This window comes from Rattus norvegicus, chromosome 1, assembly GCF_021556685.1.
Source record: "Rattus norvegicus strain SHRSP/BbbUtx chromosome 1, alternate assembly SHRSP_T2T, whole genome shotgun sequence".
In the NCBI taxonomy this organism is placed as follows: Eukaryota; Metazoa; Chordata; class Mammalia; order Rodentia; family Muridae; genus Rattus; species Rattus norvegicus.
In genome coordinates, this window is record NC_141534.1 from 245,125,001 (window position 1) to 245,149,504 (window position 24,504).

The following is a 24,504-nucleotide window of genomic DNA, read 5'->3' on the forward strand; positions in this document are numbered from 1 at the left end:
CCAAATGTCTCTCAAGACAAAGGAGTCACAACATGAGACCTCTGAGACAAAATCTGAATGGTTCTTGGCCTGGGTCATCCTATTTCTAGAAACAAACAAGAAACCCTCCTTTCCACTTGGCTAGAACACACTTCAACTTACCTGGCACAACCATAAACAGGGAATAAAGATGGCATGGCCACAGCACCCTGACACTTCAAGGGCAATTAGTCCCTTTAGGTCCTGGGCGGCACAGGCCTGACACCAATACTTGCAAAGTGGAGGCAAAAGAATCATGCGTGACTCTGAGGTCAGCCTCTGCTATATCACAAGTCTGGGGCCAACCTGTATATGACGCTGCTTCAGCTGAACCAATAATCACCTCAGGAAGGTGGATGGGCCCAACTGAAGCCTTGTTAACAACTACTTAAAGGCAAACCTCGTTGCTTCCTAAACCACAATGAGCAAGGACCTCAAAACAATTCCAGTCATTCAAAAGCGACAACAGTGAATCGTAATGTGAATATACAAAAAATCCAAAGCCATGGTTTTCCTGGGACACACAGGTGCAAGCTCTACAAGCCTGAAGAACACATTTTCTTTTCTTTCCCATGCCTCTCTGAGCGCATGCATGTACATGGATTGACCACACCTCCTTGACCTCCTTGATCTAACAACTGGTCAACCCGACACTGAGCCTAACTATGTTTGGAATAGGAATTTAACAAGAAGAAAGGGTCTATAATTTATATAGCTAAACATATATAACTAAATATATGTGATTTATAATGATTCTAAAGAATTCCTATCCTCATGCCATAGTGGACCCTAGAGTATTTTTAGATTGCTGTTCTCCCCAAACCTAGAGTCAAAGCTACAGCTCTGTACATGCTAGGCAGGGCTCTCCCTCTGAGCTACACACCATGCTCTTCTCCTGTCTGTTCTTTAGAACTAATTAATTTTAGCTAGTTACTTTGAGACAGAGTCTTGCTCTGTAGCCTAGCTGGCCTAGAACTATGTTGACCAGGGCAGCCTTCAATGTGCTTTATAACTGAGGTCAGGGACCCTGAATTCCTTCTGTCTTCACCTTCTGGATGCTTGCTGGGATTGCAGGCAGATGCTGGCACCTCTGGCTCGAATAACTGTCTTTCTGAAGAACTCTAGCCAGGGCACAGAGGTAGTGAGTGCCCTGAAATGCCAACACCTGAGGGGTAGAAGCAAGATGATATAGACTCGGGGGTCATTTTCAGTTACATAAAGAATTCCTGGACTGCCTGGGACCCAAAAGGTCCTGTCACAAAGAATAAAAGATGAGGAGGAGGGGAAGAGGAGGAAGAAGAGGAAAGAAAAAAAGGAAAATCTTGCTGGTTGTGGTACTCTATAGTTATAACCAACCCAAAGAGCCTGAGGCAAGTCTAGCCTGGGTTACACAGTCAGTTTGAGGTCAGTATTGCTAAGGGTGAAACCTCGTCTCAAAAAAAAAGGAAAGAGAAGGAAGGAAGGAAGGAAGGAGAAGGGAAGGGAAGGGAAGGGAAGGGAAGGGAAGGGAAGGGAAGGGAAGGGAAGGGAAGGGAAGGGAAGGGAAGGGGAGGGGAGGGAAGGGGAGGGGAGGGAAGGAAAGGGAAGAGGAGAGGAGAGGAGAGGAGAGGAGAGGAGAAGAGAAGAGAAGAGAAGAGAAGAGAAGAGAAGAGAAGAGAAGAGAAGAGAAGAGAAGAGAAGAGAAGAGAAGAGAAGAATAAAGAGTCCTGGTTACTCGTCTGATTTTCATCTTCAGGTACTTCGCAAAGCAGGACATGCTGACCTTTCCTCTAGTTCTCCACATCAACTGTTCCAGCAACTAAGCTGGTATTCCTGATAACTTCTCCCTCATTCTGTGATCTGTGTCCCATTTACTGGTGTACTGCAAGTGCACAACTGGCTTCACCCTTGCCAATTTTCATGGGGTAAATCCAACCACCACAGCCAAAGACAACGAATGCAAAGTTACGAAGACATGTGCACGCTCAAGTCCTGCCTCCAGCATGTGCTGGCTTGACCACACCATCAGAACTCTCGGTTTGCTTGTGATAATCCCAATCTGTGCCACAGTCACGGTCTAACTTACGACGACGGCACTACTGCAAATACACCGTCACCTCAAAGAATGCCTCTCGTGTGGACTTTTCTCCTAGTAAAAACCTTCATCGAGGGGCTGAGCACGCAGCTCTGAGCAGAGTGTTTGCCTAGGATGTAAAAGGTTCTGCGTTTAATGCACGGAACTGCATACAACCAGGGGTGGTACATGCCCGTAATCCTAGAGTAATTACAGAGAGTTTGAAGCTACTCTGACCTTATGAAACTCCACCTCAAAAATAAAATCGAAAAGAATAAAAAACTTTCTGTGCAGGGAACGGACACTCCCTGAAGATAAAATATGATTATCCCCCTGGCCAAACATCAATTTATTTTTTATTTTGATTCATTTAGTGGTTCTGTTTAGGTCTTGCTATGTAGCCCTGACTGACACGGTGCTCATAATTCTCTTGCCTCAGCTCCCTTCCAAGTGCTGTACTATTACCAGCATGCCACCACCTTGGCTTTAACTATCTTCATGGGCTACGGGTAGTTGGAAGCCAACGTGATGATATCCATCTATAACTCCAGCCCCTTGAGATACTTGATGTTGGAGGATCTAGAGTTCAAGGGCAGCCTGGACAGCATAACAAGACCCAATTCCAAAAATCTAAATACAAAACTTTAGCATAGCTATTGGTGAAGCATGATGGCAAGCACACAACTAATTGAGGTCCTGTCACCCACTCATGACTTTGCTGAGCGTGGGACCTGTCAAGCAACTACTGCAGGTTCTACCCTAGCTTAGAGTCGCATGAAACTCTACAATATCAATACTTGGCCCGTAGGAATAAAATTGATCTGTTCCTATGGGCCCCACCAGAATCATCAAATCTTAGTTCAATGCCACCGAGGACAATGCCCTCTTAATCCCCTTTATATCCCTTCTTTGGGTCTTGGGTCAATCCTGGCCAGTAACCAGATACAATCCAGGCTGAACGACATGGGTGGAGTTTGGCAGACAAGAGTATAGACCAGTCTTATTTCTTTAGGGACTAAGGACCCAGAGGATTATATTAAGATGATATTGCTATCTTAAAATATCTAATGGGCTGTCATATAAAAGACTGGTTAGATAAATTGTGAAGGAATACGGGGTAGAAGTCACGGGGAGAAGGGGGAGGTTTTGACATAGAATGTCTATATAACCACTAATAATAGCTAACAGACATTGAGTGCCTGCATTTTTTTTTTCAGGAAGCCTGAATATTCTGCTGACTCTTCGAGCTTTAACATTGACTGAGTCTCTTTATCCCAGGGCAGTCGACCTTGGGAGATAAAGGAGTTGTTTATCCAGAGCCCCAGAGAACTTCAAAGTAACTGGCATTGTCCAAACTGGCTACAGCCCACAAGTTTATTCGGACATGCTCTTCCTGTTTCTAGAACATTCACAGAAGCGATTCGAGGGCAGAGAACCAGAAGGCCTTGCTGAAAGCAACACGCACCCAGAAACAAACACCTGTCATCCGCCACCTACCCAAAGACTAGAAGGCAGGTGGGGTTTTTGGTTTTGTTTTGTTTTTTTGTTTGTTTGTTGTTTGTTTAATTTACTAGGGGAATGGGTTAAAAAGATAGCCCAAAAGCTAGAGGCAGGTGTCCTAAAATCTTGTTCAATTCATGTAGTTCTTCAAAAGAAAAGTCGTGATCTTTCTAACCCTTCAGTCAAGATCAAAGGATATTGTTTAAAAAAAAAAAAAAAAAAAAAACCTTTGTTGGGTGGGGCTGACGAGATGGCTTAGTGGACAAAGGCATTTGCTGCCAAGTCTGAGAATCTGATTTTTCTAGTTCTGGAACCCACGTGATGGAAGGACAGAACCGACTCCTGAGAGCTGTCCAGAGGCTGCCATACATGTGCTGTGGTATGTGTATGTAATATGTGCACTTTTAAAAATCGCTTAAAATTCAGCAAAAGCCTTGTCCTGACACCACATCAGCAGCTAAGTAAATTACTCAGTTCTCTTACTCAGTAAGTGGCCAACACCACTCTTGGACAGGACATGCCTGCTTGTCATCAGGAGTTACAATGAGGCAACCGACGACTGTAACCAAGGCTTAGGATTGCCATAGAGTCTGCTTAGAGAAAGGTCAAAGGGCATTAGGAAAACCTCCTTCAGGAGGTGATCGAAGATGGGATTGGGGAATACTCTGAAACCTGGTCCTCCAGTGATCCAAAGCATCCCTATACTGCTTTCCTTATTTGGTCCTCTCTCCAGCGGGGAGGATGGGCACCTTTCTTCCCGTTAATAAAAGTATCTAGAAAAGTTTGGACCTTGCCCTAGCTTCTACTGCTAGTAAGTGGGAGGATCAGAGTCTGGATCCAGAGCTCATCTTTCCAAAGTTCTTTTCACTATGGAACACCTACACCCTGGAGCTCCACAAGCTTCCTGCCTAGCAGAGTCAAAAGCCTGAAGCCCCCAGTTTCTTCACCTGGACATTACTGAACTCCTCACCTCACAGGCCACCACAAAAAGGAGTCCACTTAGCACTTGGCACACAGGAAGCTGAGTGTTCCTTAGTGTAGACTACTGTCACTCCCAAGGACACACGGATAAACTTATTGCTAAGGCTAGTCCGGCTTCATGCACCATCTGTTTTTAGTTTAAATGGTCCTAACAATCACCACCTTCAGGCCGGTCACCTCACTCCTCTGAGGCTCTCCCCACCTGCAAAATGGGGAACTTGCATGTGCTTTCCCAAAAGCACACTTGGAACAGAAAGTTCACAGGTCTTGCCCAACAATGGCTACCTGTGGGCATCCACCACCTGCACAAGTCTCTCCACCTTCTCTCCAAATGACAAGGAAATCATCGTGATCCTGATTTCTACAGCAAAACAAGGAATGACACCTCCTCACCCTTTTGAATCATCCTATATGCTCAGATTCATTCCCAGGGAGAAGAACATATTCACAAATAAACATTCAACTCAAGGCACCTAAAAGGTGTCAGAAATTAATATTACCATTCCAAGCTTGACAACTGTACTATCTAAAAAAAAAAAATGTTTTTACTCCAACTCAGTATGTCGCACTGAGTACACTGAAGTTTCTATATTTGAATTAGAATATTGTCATTCCAAGGTGGGTAAATACTGTCACGAGCGCGCTCGCACACACACACACACACACACACACACACACACACACACACACACTGAAGCTAAGGCTTTATTTATTACTAAATTTGATGAGGAAAAAACACAGGGCTAGAGCTATAGCTTATGAGGAAATGCTTGTTTATTAGCACGAACAAAGTGCTGTGTTCAATCTTAAGGACTGGGGACATGGGGGAAGCAGTTATTTTCCTTGTCTTTTCCCCTCTCTTTGAGAGACTGTGGTTCTCAGTAACCCAGGCTGGCAAGGAACTGACTGGGCAGTCCAGGTGCAGTCCAGGTGCAGTCCAGGTGCAGTCCAGGTGCAGCCCAGACCTGGCATCCTGGACAATTCTTCTGCTTTAGCCTCTCTATTGCAAGGTTTACTTACGGAAGTCACCACACCCAACAGATAGTTTGTAACATACATGCACACAACTGAACACATAAATCAAGCTAGGCTGGGACACTCAATCAATCAATCAATCAATCAATCAAACCAAAACAAAGGCCTGCCAGCTAAAATTAGCATTTCCACCACAGACACAGCTCTTCCCAAAATTGCTGTGGGTTTACTTGTAATATGTCTCCAGTGCTAAGAATCAACAGCACCAATTCCATCTCTGGTCACGACACCAATCAAATACAGACCATACTGACACTGAAACACACTTACTGCTCTATTGGGGGCGGGGGAAGTGATGTTCCTGTGCTTTGGTGTTTGGGGGGAAAGCATGTTTGTATGTTGAGACTGGCTGTGTTGTTAGGCTCCCTGCAGAGCCACCTCATGCTAGACCTCGGTCGTTAACCTATAACTTGAATGTCTATTTAGAGCACAATTGCCAAACCTAAAGCTGGGCACGGCGGTGCACACCTGTAATCCCTGCCTTGGGGAGGATGAGGCTGAAAGGTCACAAAGGCAAGATCAGCCCATTCACCACGGGGAATTATTCTAGTCCGGGTTAAGAATCCTTGTCCAGGAGTAGAGGAGGGGCTGGCAATCTGACCATGTTCCAGAGGATGGCTTCCGCTTGCATTTAACATTTTGTAATTTTGTCTGCATACTTCTTGTCCATCTAGAAAGACTGACTGTGACTAAAGAAGAAAAGGCAGGCAGATACATCTGGACTCCGAGGACACAACCACAAAATTCTCCCATTTCTTTTCATGCTGGCTTTTCTGATTGTGCAATTCGAAGGTAAAACCCAATCGTCCAAGGGCAGATACTTTAAAACTGTAGGCCTTGTACTTCAACAACTGTAGCGAGAACTGACTAAACAGACTTAGTTTGATTCAAGTTTGTACCCATGTTAATATATAATGGATTTGTCCATTTTCTGCTATCAGAATGTTCTCGTTGAATGATTCAGGAAGCAGAATGCCTTACAGAAGGCTGGCAGCTTCCACCCCCTATAACTCGTGCCTGCTACCATGCGATGGCAGGAAAAGGGTAATGGTATCTATACCCTGGCCACCAGAAGCTGCTCAGGGACCTGCCTTCCAGAGTACAGAGTGTCTAGTTACCACGGAAGCATTCTCCTCTGTCCGTAAGTGTGCTGCCTCGTCCAAAACAAATTACTAGGTCTCACTTCCTTTGTTACTTTCCCCCAAATTAATTTTTCTTTCTTTTTTAAGACAAAATCTCCCCAATATAGCTCAGGGTGACCTAGAACACTGCATAGCCTAAGCTGACCTGAATCTTGAGATCTTCCTGCTCTGCCTCCTGAGTGCTGGGATTATGGATAAAGTGACACCACATCTAAACATCTAACACACACACACACACCTAACACACACCTCTCATACACACCTCATACACACACCTAACACACATACACACACACCTCACACACACACCTCACACAGCTAACACATACATACACCTCACACATACATCTACCACACACACACACACCTCACACAGCTAACACATACATACACCTCACACACACACCTAACACACACACCTAACACACACACCTCACACACATACACCTCACTGTGGGTCGCTGCCTATATGCAGGTGAGGGCAGGCACAAGATAAGAACAGTGAAAAAGAAAGGCGGGCTAAGAATTTTAGAGACAGGGCAGAGGGTACAGAAGGTAGGTGGAGAAAGAGAAGGACGACCCAGATCCGTGTGGCTTTAAATAGCCACAGGTAGCTATGAATATCATAGAAGGGATGGATCATTACAGGACAATTTGTCCAATCTAAGTGGGCAGCTTGTGTCAGTATAAGTTGGCTCTGAGTTCTTTGTTTGGGTGTTTTGTGGGTTGAGAATTTACTGAGGTAAATCTGACTGATAAATTATAAGCCTCTAGAGTGTTTATTTTACCAGGTTACGGGGATTTGTGACAGCTAACCACGAGGTGGGTGGTCGCTGCACGGGGCTAGCCATGGAAGCAGAGAGACCACTGGGGCCAGAGAGTAGCTGGTGCTAGCGTGGGATAGTACAGCCTTTTTTATTATTTAATGAAACACCTCATGTATCTAATACACACACCCAACACATACATATACACACCTAACACACACATAAACCCGACACACGTACGCACCTAACACACACATTCAAGCTATACCTAACATATGTGCATCCCCTAACACACACACACCTCATATAACTTACACATCTAACATACAAATATATCACTCATGCCTAACACATACATACACACACACACACACACACACACACACACACACACACACACACACACACACACACCACTGCACTGTGTCATTTGTACATGCTTCCAGAAAAGTATCCCTCTATATACATGGTGTTTTGGTTTCAGGACCTACACATACTTCTTCCCCTCTGAGGGTACCAAAGTCTGTTCTAGCTCTATATGAGATGACGCAGAATTTGCAATAACAGAACTGCCTGGGATATACTTCAAGTCAGCTGCAGATGACCTATAACATCTAATCCGACGTGAATGTTATATGAAGGGTTGTCACACTGACTGTAAGTGGGTTTGTATGTGTATGCACTTCATGATGTAAAGACCTAGCTACAGAGAGAGGGTAAATTAGTTATGGCTCACCCATATAACAGAATATTGGGCATATAAAACAGGATTGTATTAAGGATGGCATTGAGTCATAAGGAAATATTTATACTGGGTTGTCAGGATCGGGAGACGGCTTTGTGAGGAAGAGCTGTTTTGGCTCCCCGGTTGTCATGCTCCTTCCCGGGCCTGTGACCTTAGCAACAGAGGGAGGAGGGGCAGAGAGAAGAGAAGGATGAGGTTCGCAGGCCACCTGCCAAGTTACAAAATGGCAAGCTTCAGGTTCAGTGAGGGAGGAAGAAGGCAGAGAGCACTAGAGGACTTACAGTTTCTCTCTTTAGCCTCCACGCATATATATACATACACAAACCTACATACAACATATACATATACACATATATACAACATGAATACACCACACCGGGGGACAGACAGGCAAAGAGCTAAACTGTTTAATTTCTTTCTAAGTCATGAATAGGGGTTCAAGAGGTTGCAGGTGACTCAGTGGATAAGACGCTGCTATCTTTGGCGACGTATGTTTGGTCTCTGGAGCCCATGTAAAGGTAATAGGAGAGAAATGACTTCACAAAGTTTGTCTGAACTCCCGTGAGTGTCATAGTACAAGTGTGCCAACTACCTTCCCAAAACACACACACACACACACACACACACACACACACACACACACACACACTCACACACACCTTTTCGGTTATCCCTGAGTAGAGATGTAGCTCAGTTGATAGACTGAACAAAATTCCACATTCAAATGTCTAGCATTGAATTAAAACTAGGCAGGGCAGTAATCGAAGTAGTCCCACCATTCAAGATGCAGAGGCAGGGGGATCAGAAGCCCTCTAGGTTGGGGCAGGAGAAGTGGCAGAGCAATTAGGACCTGGGTTTGATTCTCAACACCTACATAGCAGCTCACAATTGTCTGTAACTCCAGTACCAGGTAATCTGGACATACATGACATACATGCAGGCAAAACACTCATATTTTATTATGAGTATATTATATTATATATTTTTGTGATAGATAGATAGATAGATAGATAGATAGATAGATAGATAGATAGAATGGATATTTATTAAAAAAAACCCTCAAAGTCATCCCCAGTTACACAGTGAATCTGGCACCAAGTTAGAATCCAGACATTCAGCCTCAATTAACAACTACAACAACTATAAAAACAAGCAAGAAAAAACAAGTTAGCAGGCCAGGCAGAGGGGCACGTGCCAGCCCTTGGGAGGCTTACCATGAGTTCTAGGCTATCCAGAACCATGCAGTAAGTTCTAGTCAGCCTGGACTACCTGTTTCCAAAAGAAACAGACAAAAAAAAAGACAATATAAATGATAACAAAATTTTAATTTAGAAACATTCAAAATTATGTGGCAAACTGCGGCTGATTACTGGTAGCATGCCCGTGATCCCAACTCACTGGAGGCTGAGACAAGAGAATCACCAACGTGAGCTCCAGAGCAAGCCAGTCCCAAACAAATAAACGACATAAAAGTTTAAAATGCCGTATTTGGAGTTGTGTCTTGTTTTATTGAGACAGTGTGGTACATATCCTAGTCTAGATTCAAATTTGTTATGATTCCAAGGGTGATCTTGAACACCCAATCCTCTAGATCGGTGGCTCTCGACCTTCCTGATGCTGTGACCCTTGAATGCAGTTCCTCATGTTGTGGTGACCCCCAACCATAAAATCATTTCATTGCTACTTCATGACTGTAATTTTGCTAGTTTTACAGATTAAATTGAAATCCCTGTGTTTTCTGATGATCTTAGGCTACCCCTAAGATCGTTAGACCTTAAGGCGTTGCAACCCAGTGGTTGAAAATGGGTGCTCTAGCTTCTACTCCCAAGTGACAGGATGAGAGGCATGTGATACCAAGCTGGCTCTCTCTCTTCGAGAGATTGAACCTGGGTTCTGTTTGTTCCTGGGTGACTGCTCTACATGCCTAGTCATCGAACACAGAAACCAAACCAGACTAAACCAGTATCAACAACAACAAAAACCCGAGTACTTGTTATTGTGTGTGGATGGTGCATGGTGTGTGTATTGTCTTTTCATTTTAATCTAACTTTGTGTGCGTGTGTGTGTGTGTGTGTGTGTGTGTGTGTGTGTGTGTGTGCGTGCGCGCACACACACACACATGCACCACAGTGTGGGTATGGAAGTCAGAGGATAATTTGCAGGAGCTGACTCTCTCCTATTTGGTGCTGGGGGTCACACTGGGGTCCCCAGGTTTGATGTTTAAGTCCCCTCACTATCTAAATCAGCTGTTTTCTGAGGGTTGGAGCCATGAGTACTTTTTCCTATTGTTTTTCCCACAGTTTTGTAGAAAAGCGAGACAAGCGTGAGATTCAGGGTGTTATAGCTTATAAAGTCCAGTCTCTTTTGTTTACGAACCGTGTTTCCTTTTAAAAGGAAGTCAATCGGAAGCAGCATCTTCTGCCTCTACTGCTGGTCCCGAGATTCATGGTAGGCAATGTTTAGTGATGGCGGCTGGCAGATAACGGAGTAAACTCTGCCCTGTCATCCTCACACAAGCTCTATATGCTCTGACCGCCCTCTTTCGCTCTTCCTGAAGCACAAAGTTTGGGTACTGGCTCTGAGCGCGCACAACTGAAATTCAAATTCAAGTCCTCTGGCTCGAGGGAGAGGTGAACTTTTACAACCCTGAAGAGGTCCGGTGTTCACAGCACCTTGGAACTGTGTTCACGTCCAAATGTTGGTAAACGAGTTGACCTCCACAGCTAAGCTACTTCACCAGTTCCTCAACATCAGCACAGCAGGGCAGCCAGACCTGCTCTCTGGGTTAGGAGTAGCACCCAGGAAATCCAAACTCACTGAAACAGGCTTTGGGCTTTTGAGCCAGCTTTTCCAAGTGAACTCTCTAATCCATTTGTGTATATACGTAAAACAAAATCATCAGGATTATCTGTTTTTAGCTGAATGCTGGAAATAAAATGGCTGACGAGTATTAGCTATCTATTAACCAAAATAAAATAGAGAGCTGTCAGGTGAAAAAGTAACATAAAATTAAATCCACACAACAAAGTAGATCAAAGGACCCTCTCTACAGATGCTTCGCCAGGAGCCATTGAAGTTCTTTTGACCAAAATCAGCTCCAGAAATGGAGACAGCTATCAGTGAGGTGGTGACGCCACCTGAACCACTTTTTCCGCTTCAAAGTCAGTCACATATGCGCGCGTTCCTCCATTTCAAAGTACAGGAGAAAACACCATTTCTAATCGGACTTCCAACTTAACTGGAAAGGAAGTAACAAAAAGCGATCAACAAAGGTGGGGACAGGGGACAGGCAGGACACAGGAGCAGCTCCATGGGAGAGTATGCTTTTGGCAATGGCAGGCCCTAATTTCAATAACACACACACACACACACACACACACACACACACACACACACACACACACAAATGCTCACTTATGAGACAGGGTAGATAACTAGTATAAAGGTCACACAGGAAGATTTGTCAACTCTGAAACCTCATGGAGTTAGTTCTGCAGGTATCAGGAACAATACCAAGTTTAACTCTAGCACTTTCAAGAGCATTGGTACCTCAGTGGAGATCATGACTGTTAGGAAGCAGGGGCAGGCAAAGTAACTGAGGAAACCTGAAGAAGTTAGTCTTAGAGAAGGCCTCCAGGGAGTAAGTAATGTCTTAAGACATTAAATAGATAACTTTCTCCTTCCTTGCTTAGTAAAACCAACAAGCAACTGGTGTGACTTTTGGAGGGAGCTGGGAGATAAACCCAGGGAGTTCTGAAGGCTAAATGTCCCCATCTTCTGTTACTGAGCTATTCGTCCGGCTTCCTGATTTGCTTTCTAGATTGGATGGAACACCTTCACGTGGACAGAGCGGGTTTATTATACTTTTGGTTTTAAGATTTGCAGGTTACTGGTGTTGGTTGTTTGTTTTTAAGTTTGTGTGTGTGTGTATGTGTGTGTGTGTGTACAGACGCTCTTGGAGACAAGAAGAGAGTGTCAGCTCTGATAGGGCTGGAGTTATAGACGGTTGTGAGCCTTCTGATACGGGTGCTGGAAACCAAACTCTGATCTTCTGGAAAAGTGCATACTCTGGAAAACTGCTCAAGCCATCTCTCTTGTGCTAAACCTAGTTTTAAGTAAAACATCCCTATATATAAAAATAAAAGAAAATCAATGTGTGCGCAAATCTAAGAAAATTAAACATAATTGGATAGTGAAAAACAAGTGTTGATTCAGTCCTTTAAAAATCCATCGATACACCAGAGGCTGGTGACACACTCCTTTAATCCCAGCACTCAAAAGCCAGATGAATATTTACAACTACCCTGTTCCAGGCCAGCCGATGCTACAAAGTGAGGCCTGAACTCAAAACACAAACAAACAAAAGTTGTAAATAAACCAAGTGTGGCGATCTATTGTAGAAGCAGGAGGATCAAAGAGCTCAAGGTTATTCTTGGCTGCACATGGAGTTTGAGGCCGGTCTGGGCTCCGTGAGATCTTATCTCATGAAAACAAAATAAGTACATAAATAAACTTACAAATAACTTAACAGAATTTCTAAATAAAAGGACAATTAAAAGCTTTTATTTTTTTTTTTGTAAGAAACCCAAACCACTTAGCTTCTGACACGGAGTGCACAGGCAGATAATTACATTCTCTTGTATTTCAAAATAATTCCTATGGCTTTGAAAGCAGAGTTAAGGTTCAGGTTAGTTTTTCTCTCCTTCAAATCATTGTTAGACGTTGCATTTTTCAATTTCTTGAAAAAAAGTGTTTTAAGAAGTGCAGATGGTAGAGCCCTGTAATCCTAGCACTTGGGAAACTGAGGTCTGAGGAATACCAAGAGTTACAGGCCAGCCTGGGGCTGTATCACAAAACCTGGTCTCAAAAATACCCAAAGAGGCCAGAGAGACAGCTCAGCAGGTAAGGGTCCTTGCCACCAAGCCTATCAACGTGAATGTGATGGCCAGAGTGTGATCATGTGTTAGGAGAGACCAACTCTCCAAGTTGTCCTCTGACCTCTGGGACTTCTGAGCATGCTCGAATCCACCTACCCACCACCACACAGTAGGTGTTAGAAAACAAAAAGAGCCACAAAAAGAAATGACTTCAGTGACTGCCTATCTACTGCCCCCTCAAGTCACCGTGTAGCTCAGGCTGGTCTCAGGCTTGAGATTCCCCTCACTCAGCCTCCCCAGGGTTGAAATTATAGGTCTGTAACAACATTCCTGCCCGGTTCTCTTCCTTAGAGGCTAGTTACTGTTGTTGAAAACTCTAGTAAAGTCTAAAATGGAGACCAGAGAAATAAGTGAAATGTGGAGTTGTGGAAGTAAAAAACAAACTAAATACGACACAGGTATCCGCCAACATGAAGTTCATAAAATCATTTTTCCAAGAATTATAAAAAAAAGTACGAAAAGACAAGAAACCTCAGACACAAAATAACTGTCTTACAGCCACAGCCAAATCAAATCTGCTGGGCAACCCCTAAACTCCACACACACCTTAACATTTCAGAACCTTCAAAATGCAAACACTGGATTCACCGGGTTCTGTTAGAGCGTTTCCCAAAGTTTTAGAACCGAACGCATTGCAGAAAGGCTCTGAAAAACGATGAAACGAGAGGTAAAAAGTATACACCAAGACTGAAGAAGGAGCTACGTACGCTGTTTGCCAATGACCAAATTTTTACAGAAATTCAAACCCAATTTACTCATTTCCCAACACCGAACAGCAATTTGTACGCAACAAGTACATGTTTGAATCCGATCGCCTACTGCCGTGTACCCTACTTACTTTGCTTCCTGCCATTTATAAGCTTCATTAAAGACACCCACAAAGTGGTAACCAGCTGAATGGAGCTTGGCTCTGCTAAGGAAAAAGAAGTCGCAATCTCCACCTACAAACTGACATTCCAGAATATCAGGTGGGGAAGGTACCCTTTACAGTCAACCATTATATATACAAGCCTCAGATTGTGAAACAACGCACTTTTCGGAGCGGTACAAATTACACACACTCAACTCTACCCACTTGGGGGGGGGGGGCATCCACCTGCAGTCCTCATTGGTCCACACAGTTCCGGCCCACATGGTGTCAGTGGGTGTTTCCCTCTACAAAAGCGGTCTCACTGGCTGTGTGGAAACACTGTTTAATAGGCTGTGATTTGGGGGACTGTCAAACTCCACGCCTCCTTAAGCTTGCCAATGGACCCAAGATACTGGCGGTTACTCTGCGATTCAAAGGGCAAGCTGGTAGCCTGAGCTGCACGCCTCAAAAGATGTACTCGGAGAAGGGAGCAGTGAGCCCCGGGCTGTGTCAGCCCGCCCTCCCCCTAGTCCCAGACCCAAGATCAGTCGGGTGTATGCTCCCGGCCACCAATAAGAGCGGGCAGTGCATTCGCCTTTCCTCCAACCGTGACCGAGGGAGCAGCTACAGCTTGTGTCTAACCGACCCATCGGGCGGATAGCACTAGCCAGGCGCCACCGCGGGCGGCCACCTTAGGCGCCCGACACCTCTAGGGAGGACGCAGTCCAGAGCGGCGCTCTGCCGCCCCCCTCGACCGCGGGCACCGGTGCTCCCCTGCCGGCAGGACTTACGCGGCCTGTTCTTCCTCCCGGAGTCCATCCTCCTCCGCAGCCGGCATTTCTTGGCCGGAGAATCATGCTGGGCGAACAGCGGCTGCTGCTGCGGCTGCAGCTCGGGCGGGAGCTGGAAGCGTGGGGGCGGCGGGTCTCGGCTGCAGGCGGCCGGCGGGTGGAAGACGTTGTGCAGCAGCCCGTTCACGGCAGCCGCGGCGCCCTCGGGGGCCCCCGGGGACTGCAGGGCCGCGCGCTCGTGCTGTGCGCCGCGATCGCCCATGCCCGGGACCGGCGGGGCGGTGCGCGGGCTCCGGCTCAGGCAGCCTCGCTGGAGGTCACGGTCGGCCGTCCTCCGGTCTTCCGATCCACCCTGCGGCTTGCTCTCCCGCAGCCTCCGCGCCGCGGCCGGGGGCTGGCGGCCCCGGCGCTCCTCCCCTCCTCCCGTCGGCGTCCCCACGTCTTCGGCGAGCTGGGCCCGGCGCGCCGGGCTTGCTGCTCCTGCCCGCAGCGTTTCGGCATCGCGCGCCGCTGCGGGAACCTCCGCGGACCCCGGCCGGGGAGCCCGCCTCCCCCTCATCCCAAGGCCGAGCCACTTCAAATGCGGCTTCCTCGCCTCCTAGACCTGTCCCCGCCACTGAGCATGCCCAGTCCTACCCGCCACCGCCACCGACGAGTTTCAACGTGCGGAATGAAGTTCTCGGGGTTTGCGAAGAGGAGATAGGCGGATCGGGCTTTGTGTGGCGGAGCGAGCCTAAAGGGTACTGGGTGAGGTAGGCACTAGACTGCGAGAAGCCTCGGGAGGAATGCGGGAGGAAGCCAGATATTTGCAGAGGTTTCAGGTTTGCTAATCCTATCCCCAGTGGGCTAGTACCTTCACAAGGTCACCCATGCCCACGTCCCCGCCCCCCGAAAGTGTGTGTGTGTGCCGGCGCGCGTGCGTTAATGTGACCAAACTACTCCCAGGTCTGAAGGGAGGGAAGAGAACAATTATTTATAGAGAGGTAGGAAGTCTTGGAGAAAGAGGGGGAGTGAAATTCCTTGGCTGGCGCACGCGCGCGCGCACACACACACACACACACACACACACACACACACACACACACACACACAGAGCATGTGTTCTCGAGTTAGTTGTCCTTTGCAGAGAGGAAGAAACCTAGGAAGAGAGTGTAAGGACAGTGAAGGACAAAACTAGGCAGGAACAACCGGTGCTAGTAGAAACCAAGTAAACAGAAAGGATCTCAAGCTATAAAAAGCGCATTCCTCACGCAGAAAAGACCAGCGGGGGACAATGTCTTCTTCTGTTATTTATGAAGTAAAAAGTTGCCCTGGTTATGAGAAGGGGAACCAGCACCGTGGTAGCCCTCAGAGTTAGCCCTCAGTTCTGATTCCTACTGTCACTGAACAAAAGACAAAAGTCAGTACTGAACACACCTGTTATACAGTGCCCAGAGGGCAGGACACATTTGGGTGATGGTGTTCTCTTGAGGCCTTAGCTTTTGTGTCTGTCCAAAGGGGACTTTCTGTGTTTCACAAAAGTACTTAATACAACCTTTGCACATAATAAATGCTCGCAAGGGCCTAATGTAAAAATTAAAGGTGGACTGGGGATATAACAGCAGAATGCTTCTTACCACTGGATTCTATCCCTACAAAGGCACAGAGAGAACATAACGTTGCAGGCCATTGATTCAAACTGTGAATACAGCAGGCAGAGGCCAAGTCCCTCACTGATGTCCCACATCACCAAGCTCAAACTAAGCAATTGGACTCTCTGAAAACATCTGTATTAAAGAGATGAGAGCCAAAGTCCCCAAAAGCCAGCTTCAGCAATATGAACTTCCTTCTACCTTCATCCTAGCAAAAGTGACCTGTGGTTAACCTACCCATCCCTTGAACTAAATCCTCCATGATCTAGAACTGGCATTAGCTGTGCCCAGGGTTTATACTTGGCTTGAGGATTTCTTCGAGCAGAGCCCTTCCCAAAATCCCTGGTTCTGAATCAATGAGGCCACTTGGATCTGTCCACTTGTCTTTTCAAGTGAGGAAACCAAGGCACTGAGAAATGGCTGAGATTAAGAACAAAGCTAGAACTCAAACTTAATCCCTGTCCTCTCTACTTCCTTGAGCTTATATGATTTGAAGACTTTAAGAAATGACTTTAGGTAATCCAGCCCAGCCCATCTGCCGATTTCAGTCCAGTTCCTTGCAACTCGCTCCTTCAGGCCTGTAATCTCTCCCTACCCGTATAAACCTTTATACCTCCTTATTCTGGATGCAAAATACATGTAGCCTACCTAAGGACACAGGCCTGCAATCCCAGCTAGTCGAAAGAAGGAAGACCTCGAGTTGAAGGCCTGCCTTAACTCCTTAGTCAGTTCAAGCCTGTTTTCAACACTAACGAAATCTTGTTTCCAAATAAAAAGGTGCTGGAGACGTGTAGCATTAGGCTAGCATAAAGCTCTGGGTTCAGTCCCTAGTACTGTTAAAGTAAAATGCATGTGTTCCCTGAAACTAGATGATCATAGTATTGGGGCATCAAAGATGAAATGAAATAAAATAGATATGCAGTAACATCCCACTTGGTCCCATGTCTCCCCACTGCTCGGTTAAGCAGTTAAGTGTCCCTCCCACACTCCGTTGAGGCAGATGACTCCCCATCATTGAATCTCGAGGAAGTGAGCTCTGGATACTCACTTGGAACTAAACGAACAATTGTGACCTTGGGGCTTTTCACTTTATGCGGCAAAATTGCTAAAAGCCCCCATTGCCACTTCTCAATAAGCAAATTCCCACAGGATCAAGCTAAGTGGATTGGCATGGTAGTTACTTCAAGGACACCTCCTCCAGCTCGATTTCACAGGCATGGTGCGGGAGGCCTGAGCCAAGTGGCTCAGACCCAGCCAGGGCAGAAGTCCTGGTACAGAAAGTATCTCTCACCTGCTTCCCTTTCAGGCACAAGCCAGGGGACAACCCACAGGTTTATTCAAGGGTATGTGTAGGTGGTGAACGTGAACCGTCATGTGCTCCAGGAGAGCTGGCACAGTGAGGAAAGGGGAGCCCCACCATCCTCTTCTTCCCATCTCTGCTCATTCACGGCCCACCATTTATCAGGTGTGTACTAAGACGAACACCCCTAAACAGACTCCTGGGATACCGAGACAAAGCGAATGCCTTTACTGCACTCGGAAGGTTGCATTTTACTAGAAAAACAGTAGATCGTTCATTGGTTTTCCTCATCAGTGCCAGAAAAATCATCCAGAGTCTTCACACTTTTCCTTCTTCTGTTTTGGGGATTGAAACTGAGGCTCAGCTAGGGCTAAACCGGGCCAGCACTTTATCACCAAGTTAGTGCCCCGACAATATTTTTTGTATTTTGAGGCATGCTCTCACTGTTTTGCCAGGGCTGGTCTTGAATTCGCTCTGGCCTTGGATTTGTGATTCTTTCCCTTCAGCCTTCTGAGTAGAATTACAGGTCCGCATCAATAAATTGAGTTGAAAAAATGAACTTTCCTGCTGTCTGCTGTTGTTGTTGTTGAGTATCTCACTGTGTAGTTGTGGCTCTCTGGCCTGGGACTAAATTTGTCTACTAGGGTGACCTTAAACTTTTAAAGTTTTGCCTACCTCTGCCTCCTGAATACTGGGATTAAGTGCACGGGCAACCACACTGGGCATTTTGTCCTTGTTTTTGTTAGTGCTTGAACTCACTTTATAGCCTGGGGTAGCCTGGAAATCTTGATTCTGTGGTCTCTACTTCCCAATTTTCAGGTTATAGACACTACACCCAACAGAGAATTTTTACCTTTTTCCTTTTCTTTTTTTTTAAAGGGGGGGAGAAGGGGACATTGTAGTCGAAAGTGGGCATGGTGACTCCTGTCTGTAACCCCAGCACTTAGAAGGCTGAGGCAGGAAGATTGCCAGAAGTGCAAGGTCAACCCGAGCTGAGCAGTGAAATCCTGTCTGAAAGGAGTTCCGTGCTTTTGCCACAGCCTCCCACACACCATGGACTGTAGGAAAAGCCTGCTTGACTTCATGTCAACCCTCTTTCTCTGCTTTCCTTCTTTTCAGCCCCTCCCCAGCTTTCTTCCCCACACCCTGCTTCCCTCCTCTCCTTCCTTTCTATGTGTGTATGTGTGCATTGGGGTTCTTAGTGCTGGGGATGGAATTCAGCCAGGGCAGATGGGCAATCACTGAAGTATGACCTTCACCTTGTAACCTGGTTTGAGTTTTGTTTGTTTGCTTGATTTGAGGCTCCACCCCCTCCCTGTATAACCCTGCCTGGCCTGGAGCTCCCTGTGTAGACCAGCTTCCCTTTAATTGGAAGCAACTCTCTCTTTTCTCTACCTCCTAGCTTCATAGCCTAACACTTGGGACAGTAACCTGATTTTTAATTTACCTCTGTTGCCTTTTGTTGCTGTTTTTGTTGTTGTTTTTCTTTTTCTTTTTTTTTCTCCTTTTTCGAGGCAGACTCTCATTATGTAGCCCTGGCTACCTGGAACTTGATGTGTAGACCAGCTGCCTCTGGAGCGCTGGGATTAAAGGTGTAAAGACTTATGACATCAGACCTACCATCGGGTTAGTTTTTGAGACGAAGAATTTTAATGAAATGATTCTATGTTGGATTTGCACTTTAGTCTTGTAAATTTATTTTTATCGTAGCATACAAGATACTAATATGACACTTCATTCCCAATTGCCCCCATCCCATCCCCACCCCCTTACTGATAATCTCTGAAAACAAATCGGATAAAACCCATCCACTGGTCCATTGTTATATACTATTACTGTACAGATTTTGGATACTAGCAAAAATAGTAATAAAGTAAAATATGGGGTTAGAGATTTAGCTCAGTGGTAGAGTGCTTGCCTGGCAAGCACAAGGCCCAGGGGTTTGGTCCTCAGCTCTGGAAGTGGGTTGCAGGTAGACACAAAATAAAGTCAAATGTTTTCAAGCTTGAGCTGGTGAAAAAACAAAAACAGGGCTCTACTGCCACCCTTGCAAAACAGGAAGAAAAGGGAAAGAAAGAGAAAAAAGATAAACCCCTGTGCTTTCCTGTTCTGAGAATGGATACAGTCCAGCCCCATCATCTTAAACACAGGACACCAGGGATCTAACAGAAAGCTGCTCACTGAGCCAATAGAAATGTCAGAAGAAGGGTCAGGTCCTGAGCCAGAGTTCAAGATCCACCAGCACATGGTCTAGATGACATTGGAAAGAGTCTGTTAGGCCTGGAGTTCAGAGGTTTTTTTCAGTTCCATTCTGGTTTTCGTTTTGACACAGGCTCTCACTAAGTAGCCTTAAGCTTGTGGCGCTCTTTCCAAATGCTACTTATAGGTATGCTGAGCCCCTTAATTTAATTTTTTTAGTTGACTTACCTGTACTTTGTTTTGGAGACAGGGTTATACTTTGTAATCTTAAGAGCATGCCACCAAATTCCGAAAACCCTTGGCATTTATTGGGGGTTACAGTATCTTTTATACTCCCCTCCTTTTTTTTTTTAATCATAACTGATTTTATTCTAATTAGATGGCAGGCACCAGATAAGGCTGAGCCCCAGAAAGTATGCAAGTGATCAGGAAATTTGAGGGGTGGAGCTGTCTTTCATAGAGAGCGGGAGGGCAGGGAATGGGGAGATGCATCTTACTTTAGCCCAGGCAGGCTGGCGGGCACTCACTATGCAGCCTAGACCGGTCTTGAATTCTCAGTTTATCTGCACTGGAATTATAGACACGAATCATCACAGAAGGTAGAGGGTTAAATTTTTCAGTCCCATCCAACAACCCATGGGAGGCTAGAGATAGAACTATAAACCATGTGGATAATGGTCCCACAAAAGACTAAGGCAGCAACCACGGAGCCCACACAGGTCTGCACCAGGTACTCTGTGTATATGTTAATGGTTGTTAGCTTGGTGGTTTTGTGGGACTCCTGACAGTGGGAGCAGGTGTGTCTCTGACTCTTTTGCCTGCTCCTGGGACTTTTTTTCTCCCATTGGATTCCCTTCTCCAACCTTAATATAAAGGCTTTTGCCTTATCTTACTGTATCTCATTTCATTGTGTTTGGCTGTCATCTCTCTGAGGCCTGCTCTTTTCTGAAGAGGAAGCAGAGGGGAAATGGTTCTGGGGTCATGGTGTGAGAGGAGTGGAGGGAGGAGCAAACCGTGGTCTGGGTGGATATATTGCTTAAGAGACAAATCTATTTTCAATAAAAAGAGAGATTAATGAACTTCCTTATTGTTCTAACTTGTTCTCCTTTTGAGACAGGGTCATCTTGTATAGCCCAGGCCATCATCAAATTGGTTATGTCGATGAGGATGTCCTTGAACTCCTGATGCCTCTGCTTCTGCTTCCTGGGTGTGAACCTGTACCACCAAGCCCAGCACTCAGGTGTAGGTTTTAGAGGTAACCCCAACCCAAACCTTGCCAGTGTATCCTTTCGTCTGACTGTTCATCTGAATTCTCTATGATAAGTAGGTAAACCTAGGTAAAGTATTTCCATGAATTCTTTCCTATGTCAACAACAACAACAAAACAGACATAATATTGAAAGAAAAAAATGATACTTTATTGTAGTGCCAAATATGGATAACTGCGACCCATGCACACAGATTCAGGTTGCTTCAAATTCCTTCAAATTCTATGTTCCAATGTAGTAACACTTTCACACAGTTTTTACTTGTTTTTGTTTTTTGTTTTATTTGTTGTTTGTTTTATTTGTTTTAATTTGAAAATATAACTCTGGCTGTCCTGAAAATTGCTATGTAGACCAGGCTGGCCTGGAACTTAGAGAGAGCCCCCTGCCTCTGCCTCCTGAGTGTTTGGATTAAAGACACAGATCAAGATGCTCAGCTTTATGAATCTTTTATAGTAAGGGAAAAGGGAAAGTTTCGCATCAAGGCAATTTAAAAATACATTGCTAGAAACAGCAGGTAGGTGGGTTAAGACAAAGCACTAGAATCTGTTACAGATCTGCTATCTAGTGATATTCTTAGATTTTTAGATTGCTGGACATGAGTGGATTGCTAAAAATACAGTTCCAAAGGTTTTTATGATAGGCATAAGCATGCTAGGTTGGTCATAGGAGTGGCTTTCGGAGGAACTAAAAAGAGCCCAAGATAATTTAGCTTTGGTACAGCATTTTAACTTCCACAGTCATGAAATTCAGTCATCTGGCTGCGTAGACACTTCAGTACCTGAGCTGCTTCATCTCCTTTTTTTCTTCCCTAGGAACCTAAATTCACCCTTGCAATCTTTGAACCCAAGGAGGAAGTTCATGGCATACCAAATGCATAGCCAGTCAGAAGCACGGGTCACATGACTGTGATGACTGAAGCTGTGACTCGGGAGTTAGTATCTGAGCTGGAGACCCTTTGGGGACTGAGTGCTTAACCTGTCTTAATTAGCCTCCAGGTAGAAAGTGCTAGAACTGAGCTGTAGGGTGCCTCCTTGCTGGACAAGTGACCTGCCCCACATCTGGTGAGAGCAGCCTTATATGTTGTTTTTGTTTTGTTATGTTTTGCCAGAGTCGGGGGTACAGAGAAAAGTTGTTCCTCTCCCACACACTTGCTAACTTTGCTGTGGTGCCTCCTCAGACAAAATGCTTCTCCCTTTACCTGGAGACCTTAGGCCATGGCTGCCGGTAACTGGATAATGTCCACTGCCTGAACTGCAGCTGGTTCATGACAGGAATTAGATTGCTTTCGTCTCACTGGTATTTGCTTTCTAGCATCTTAGATTCTTGTTTATAAAACAAGTTTTTTTTTTCTCCTTATAAGAATTCTGAGCTGGGCACGGATGGTGGATGTACCCTTGGCCCCAGCATTCAGGTGGCAGACACAAGAGGCCTAGGCCAGGCTAGTGAGACCCTATCTCAAAAGGGCAAATGAAAGAACTGGTTCGATGGCTAATTGGGAAAAAGAACATGGAACGCAAGCCTGGCAAGGTTAGTTTCCTTGTAAAGGACCCAACAACACAAAGTGGTCCTTGGACCTCTGCACATGAGCCAGGGGACTTGCACATGCACACACAACTAGCAATAGTAAATTTCTTATTAACAAAAGTAGAAACAAGTAAGAATTTCAAATTCAATCCCTAACAACAACAGAAGTAATTAGTCCCCAAACTCTAGCCACTGTCTCTTATGTTTTTATGTAGACTTACACACAAAATATTTTAAAGATCTATTTCTTTTCCTTTTAACTCTGGGTGTCTGTACTGGCTTCAGGTGCTCTCAGAGGCCAGAGATGTCTCCAGGGTGGCTGAATTTATATGTGACTGCAAACGACCTGACATGGGGACAAGGAACTGAGTTCAGGTCCTCTGCAAGAACAAGCCAGTGATCTTACAGCCCCACAGACTTTTTAAGCAAATATGTTTAACTGATGGCCACTGTTATTGGTAGTGAATTTACTGCCTGGGAGGATAGAGCTCAGTTGTTGCCTCCAATGAGATCCAACTTTACTAATTAAAAAAAATCCCATCAATGAACTTATATCAGCTGATAAAACAAAATATTCTCCTATTACAGATTGTGCAGTCTTCTCAGGGTGGAGGGGAGGAGAGGAAAGTAAGCAAGTAAGTGAGTAAATAAATACAGACTGTTAAGAAACACCTCAAGTAAAAGAGGATAAAGCACAGTAAGTGGAACAGGGGTCTATTATTAAGGGAGTAATAAAGAAATCACATCATGTTGTTAACTCAAGGTTGAGATGTGACCTGTCATGTACAGAAATGGGAGAGCAAAGTTCATGACTCTAGATGTCTTGGTTACTTTTCTATTGCTGTAGCAAATCAAATCACCGTACCCAAGGCAATTTATAGAAGAAAGCATGCAATGGGGGCTTATGGTACAGAGGACAAGTCCATGATCATCATGGCAGGGAACATGGCAGTGGCCAAGCAGGCTGGATTTGGAGCAGGAGCTGAGAGCTTACGTTGGCTCCATAAGTACAAGGCAAAGAGAGAGCTTAACTGGTAATGAAAACTCAAAGTTCACCCTAGTGACACACCTCCTCCAGCAAGGCCCCACCTCCTCCAACAAAGCCACACCTCCTCCAGCAAGGCCACACCTCCTCCAACAAGGCCACACCTCCTCCAGCAAGGCCACACCTCCTCCAACAAGGCCACACCTCCTCCAGCAAGGCCACACCTTCTCCAACAAAGCCACACCTCCTCCAACAAGGCCACACCTCCCAGTTCTTCCGAAATAGAACCACCAACTGTGGACCAAACATTCAAACACTGGAGCCTATGAGGCCATTTTCATTTAAACTTCAACACTGGGGATGCTGGTGAAGAGGGTGTACACACATGTCCTCAAGAATAATAGAAATGAAGGGAGGTTATTACATGATAAACCCTTCTGGACTTTTGGATTTTTCTTTCCTGCCTTATTTTCTAGGCATATAAAAACAAATAGTGAAGATTGTCAGCTGCAACTGAAGCTACCAGGATTTCTACTTTTTCATATTTAACACAGCCCTCAGCAGCCCAATGACCAAGATGTATGGGAACTCCTACCCATCACACATACTCGAAGTAAATAACCAGCACTATCCTCCACATGCAGTTTAATTCAGTTCTGCCTCTTTTCAGATTCCACAGGTCAAGATATGACTCTCATAAGACCTCTACTGTCATCCAGTGCTAAGTGCAAAAGCCAGGTTATTACCTCTATTTCTGACCAACCAGTGACAGAATCAG

At 45.4% G+C, this 24,504-nt stretch overlaps 1 protein-coding gene across 6 annotated transcripts in view; it reads right to left on the reverse strand.

Annotated features, from left to right (window-relative positions):
* Nucleotides 1–15,564, reverse strand: part of Pank1 (pantothenate kinase 1) — a 66,792-nt gene extending 51,228 nt beyond the window's left edge. For 2 of the 6 annotated variants that reach the window (XM_087551465.1, XM_087551463.1), the window contains exon 1: nt 14,820–15,564. In XM_087551465.1, the coding sequence (XP_087407591.1) occupies nt 14,820–15,378 (559 nt within the window). In that variant the 5' untranslated portion in view covers nt 15,379–15,564. 6 annotated transcript variants of the gene reach the window in all.
* Nucleotides 15,565–24,504: the final 8,940 nt, after the last annotated feature.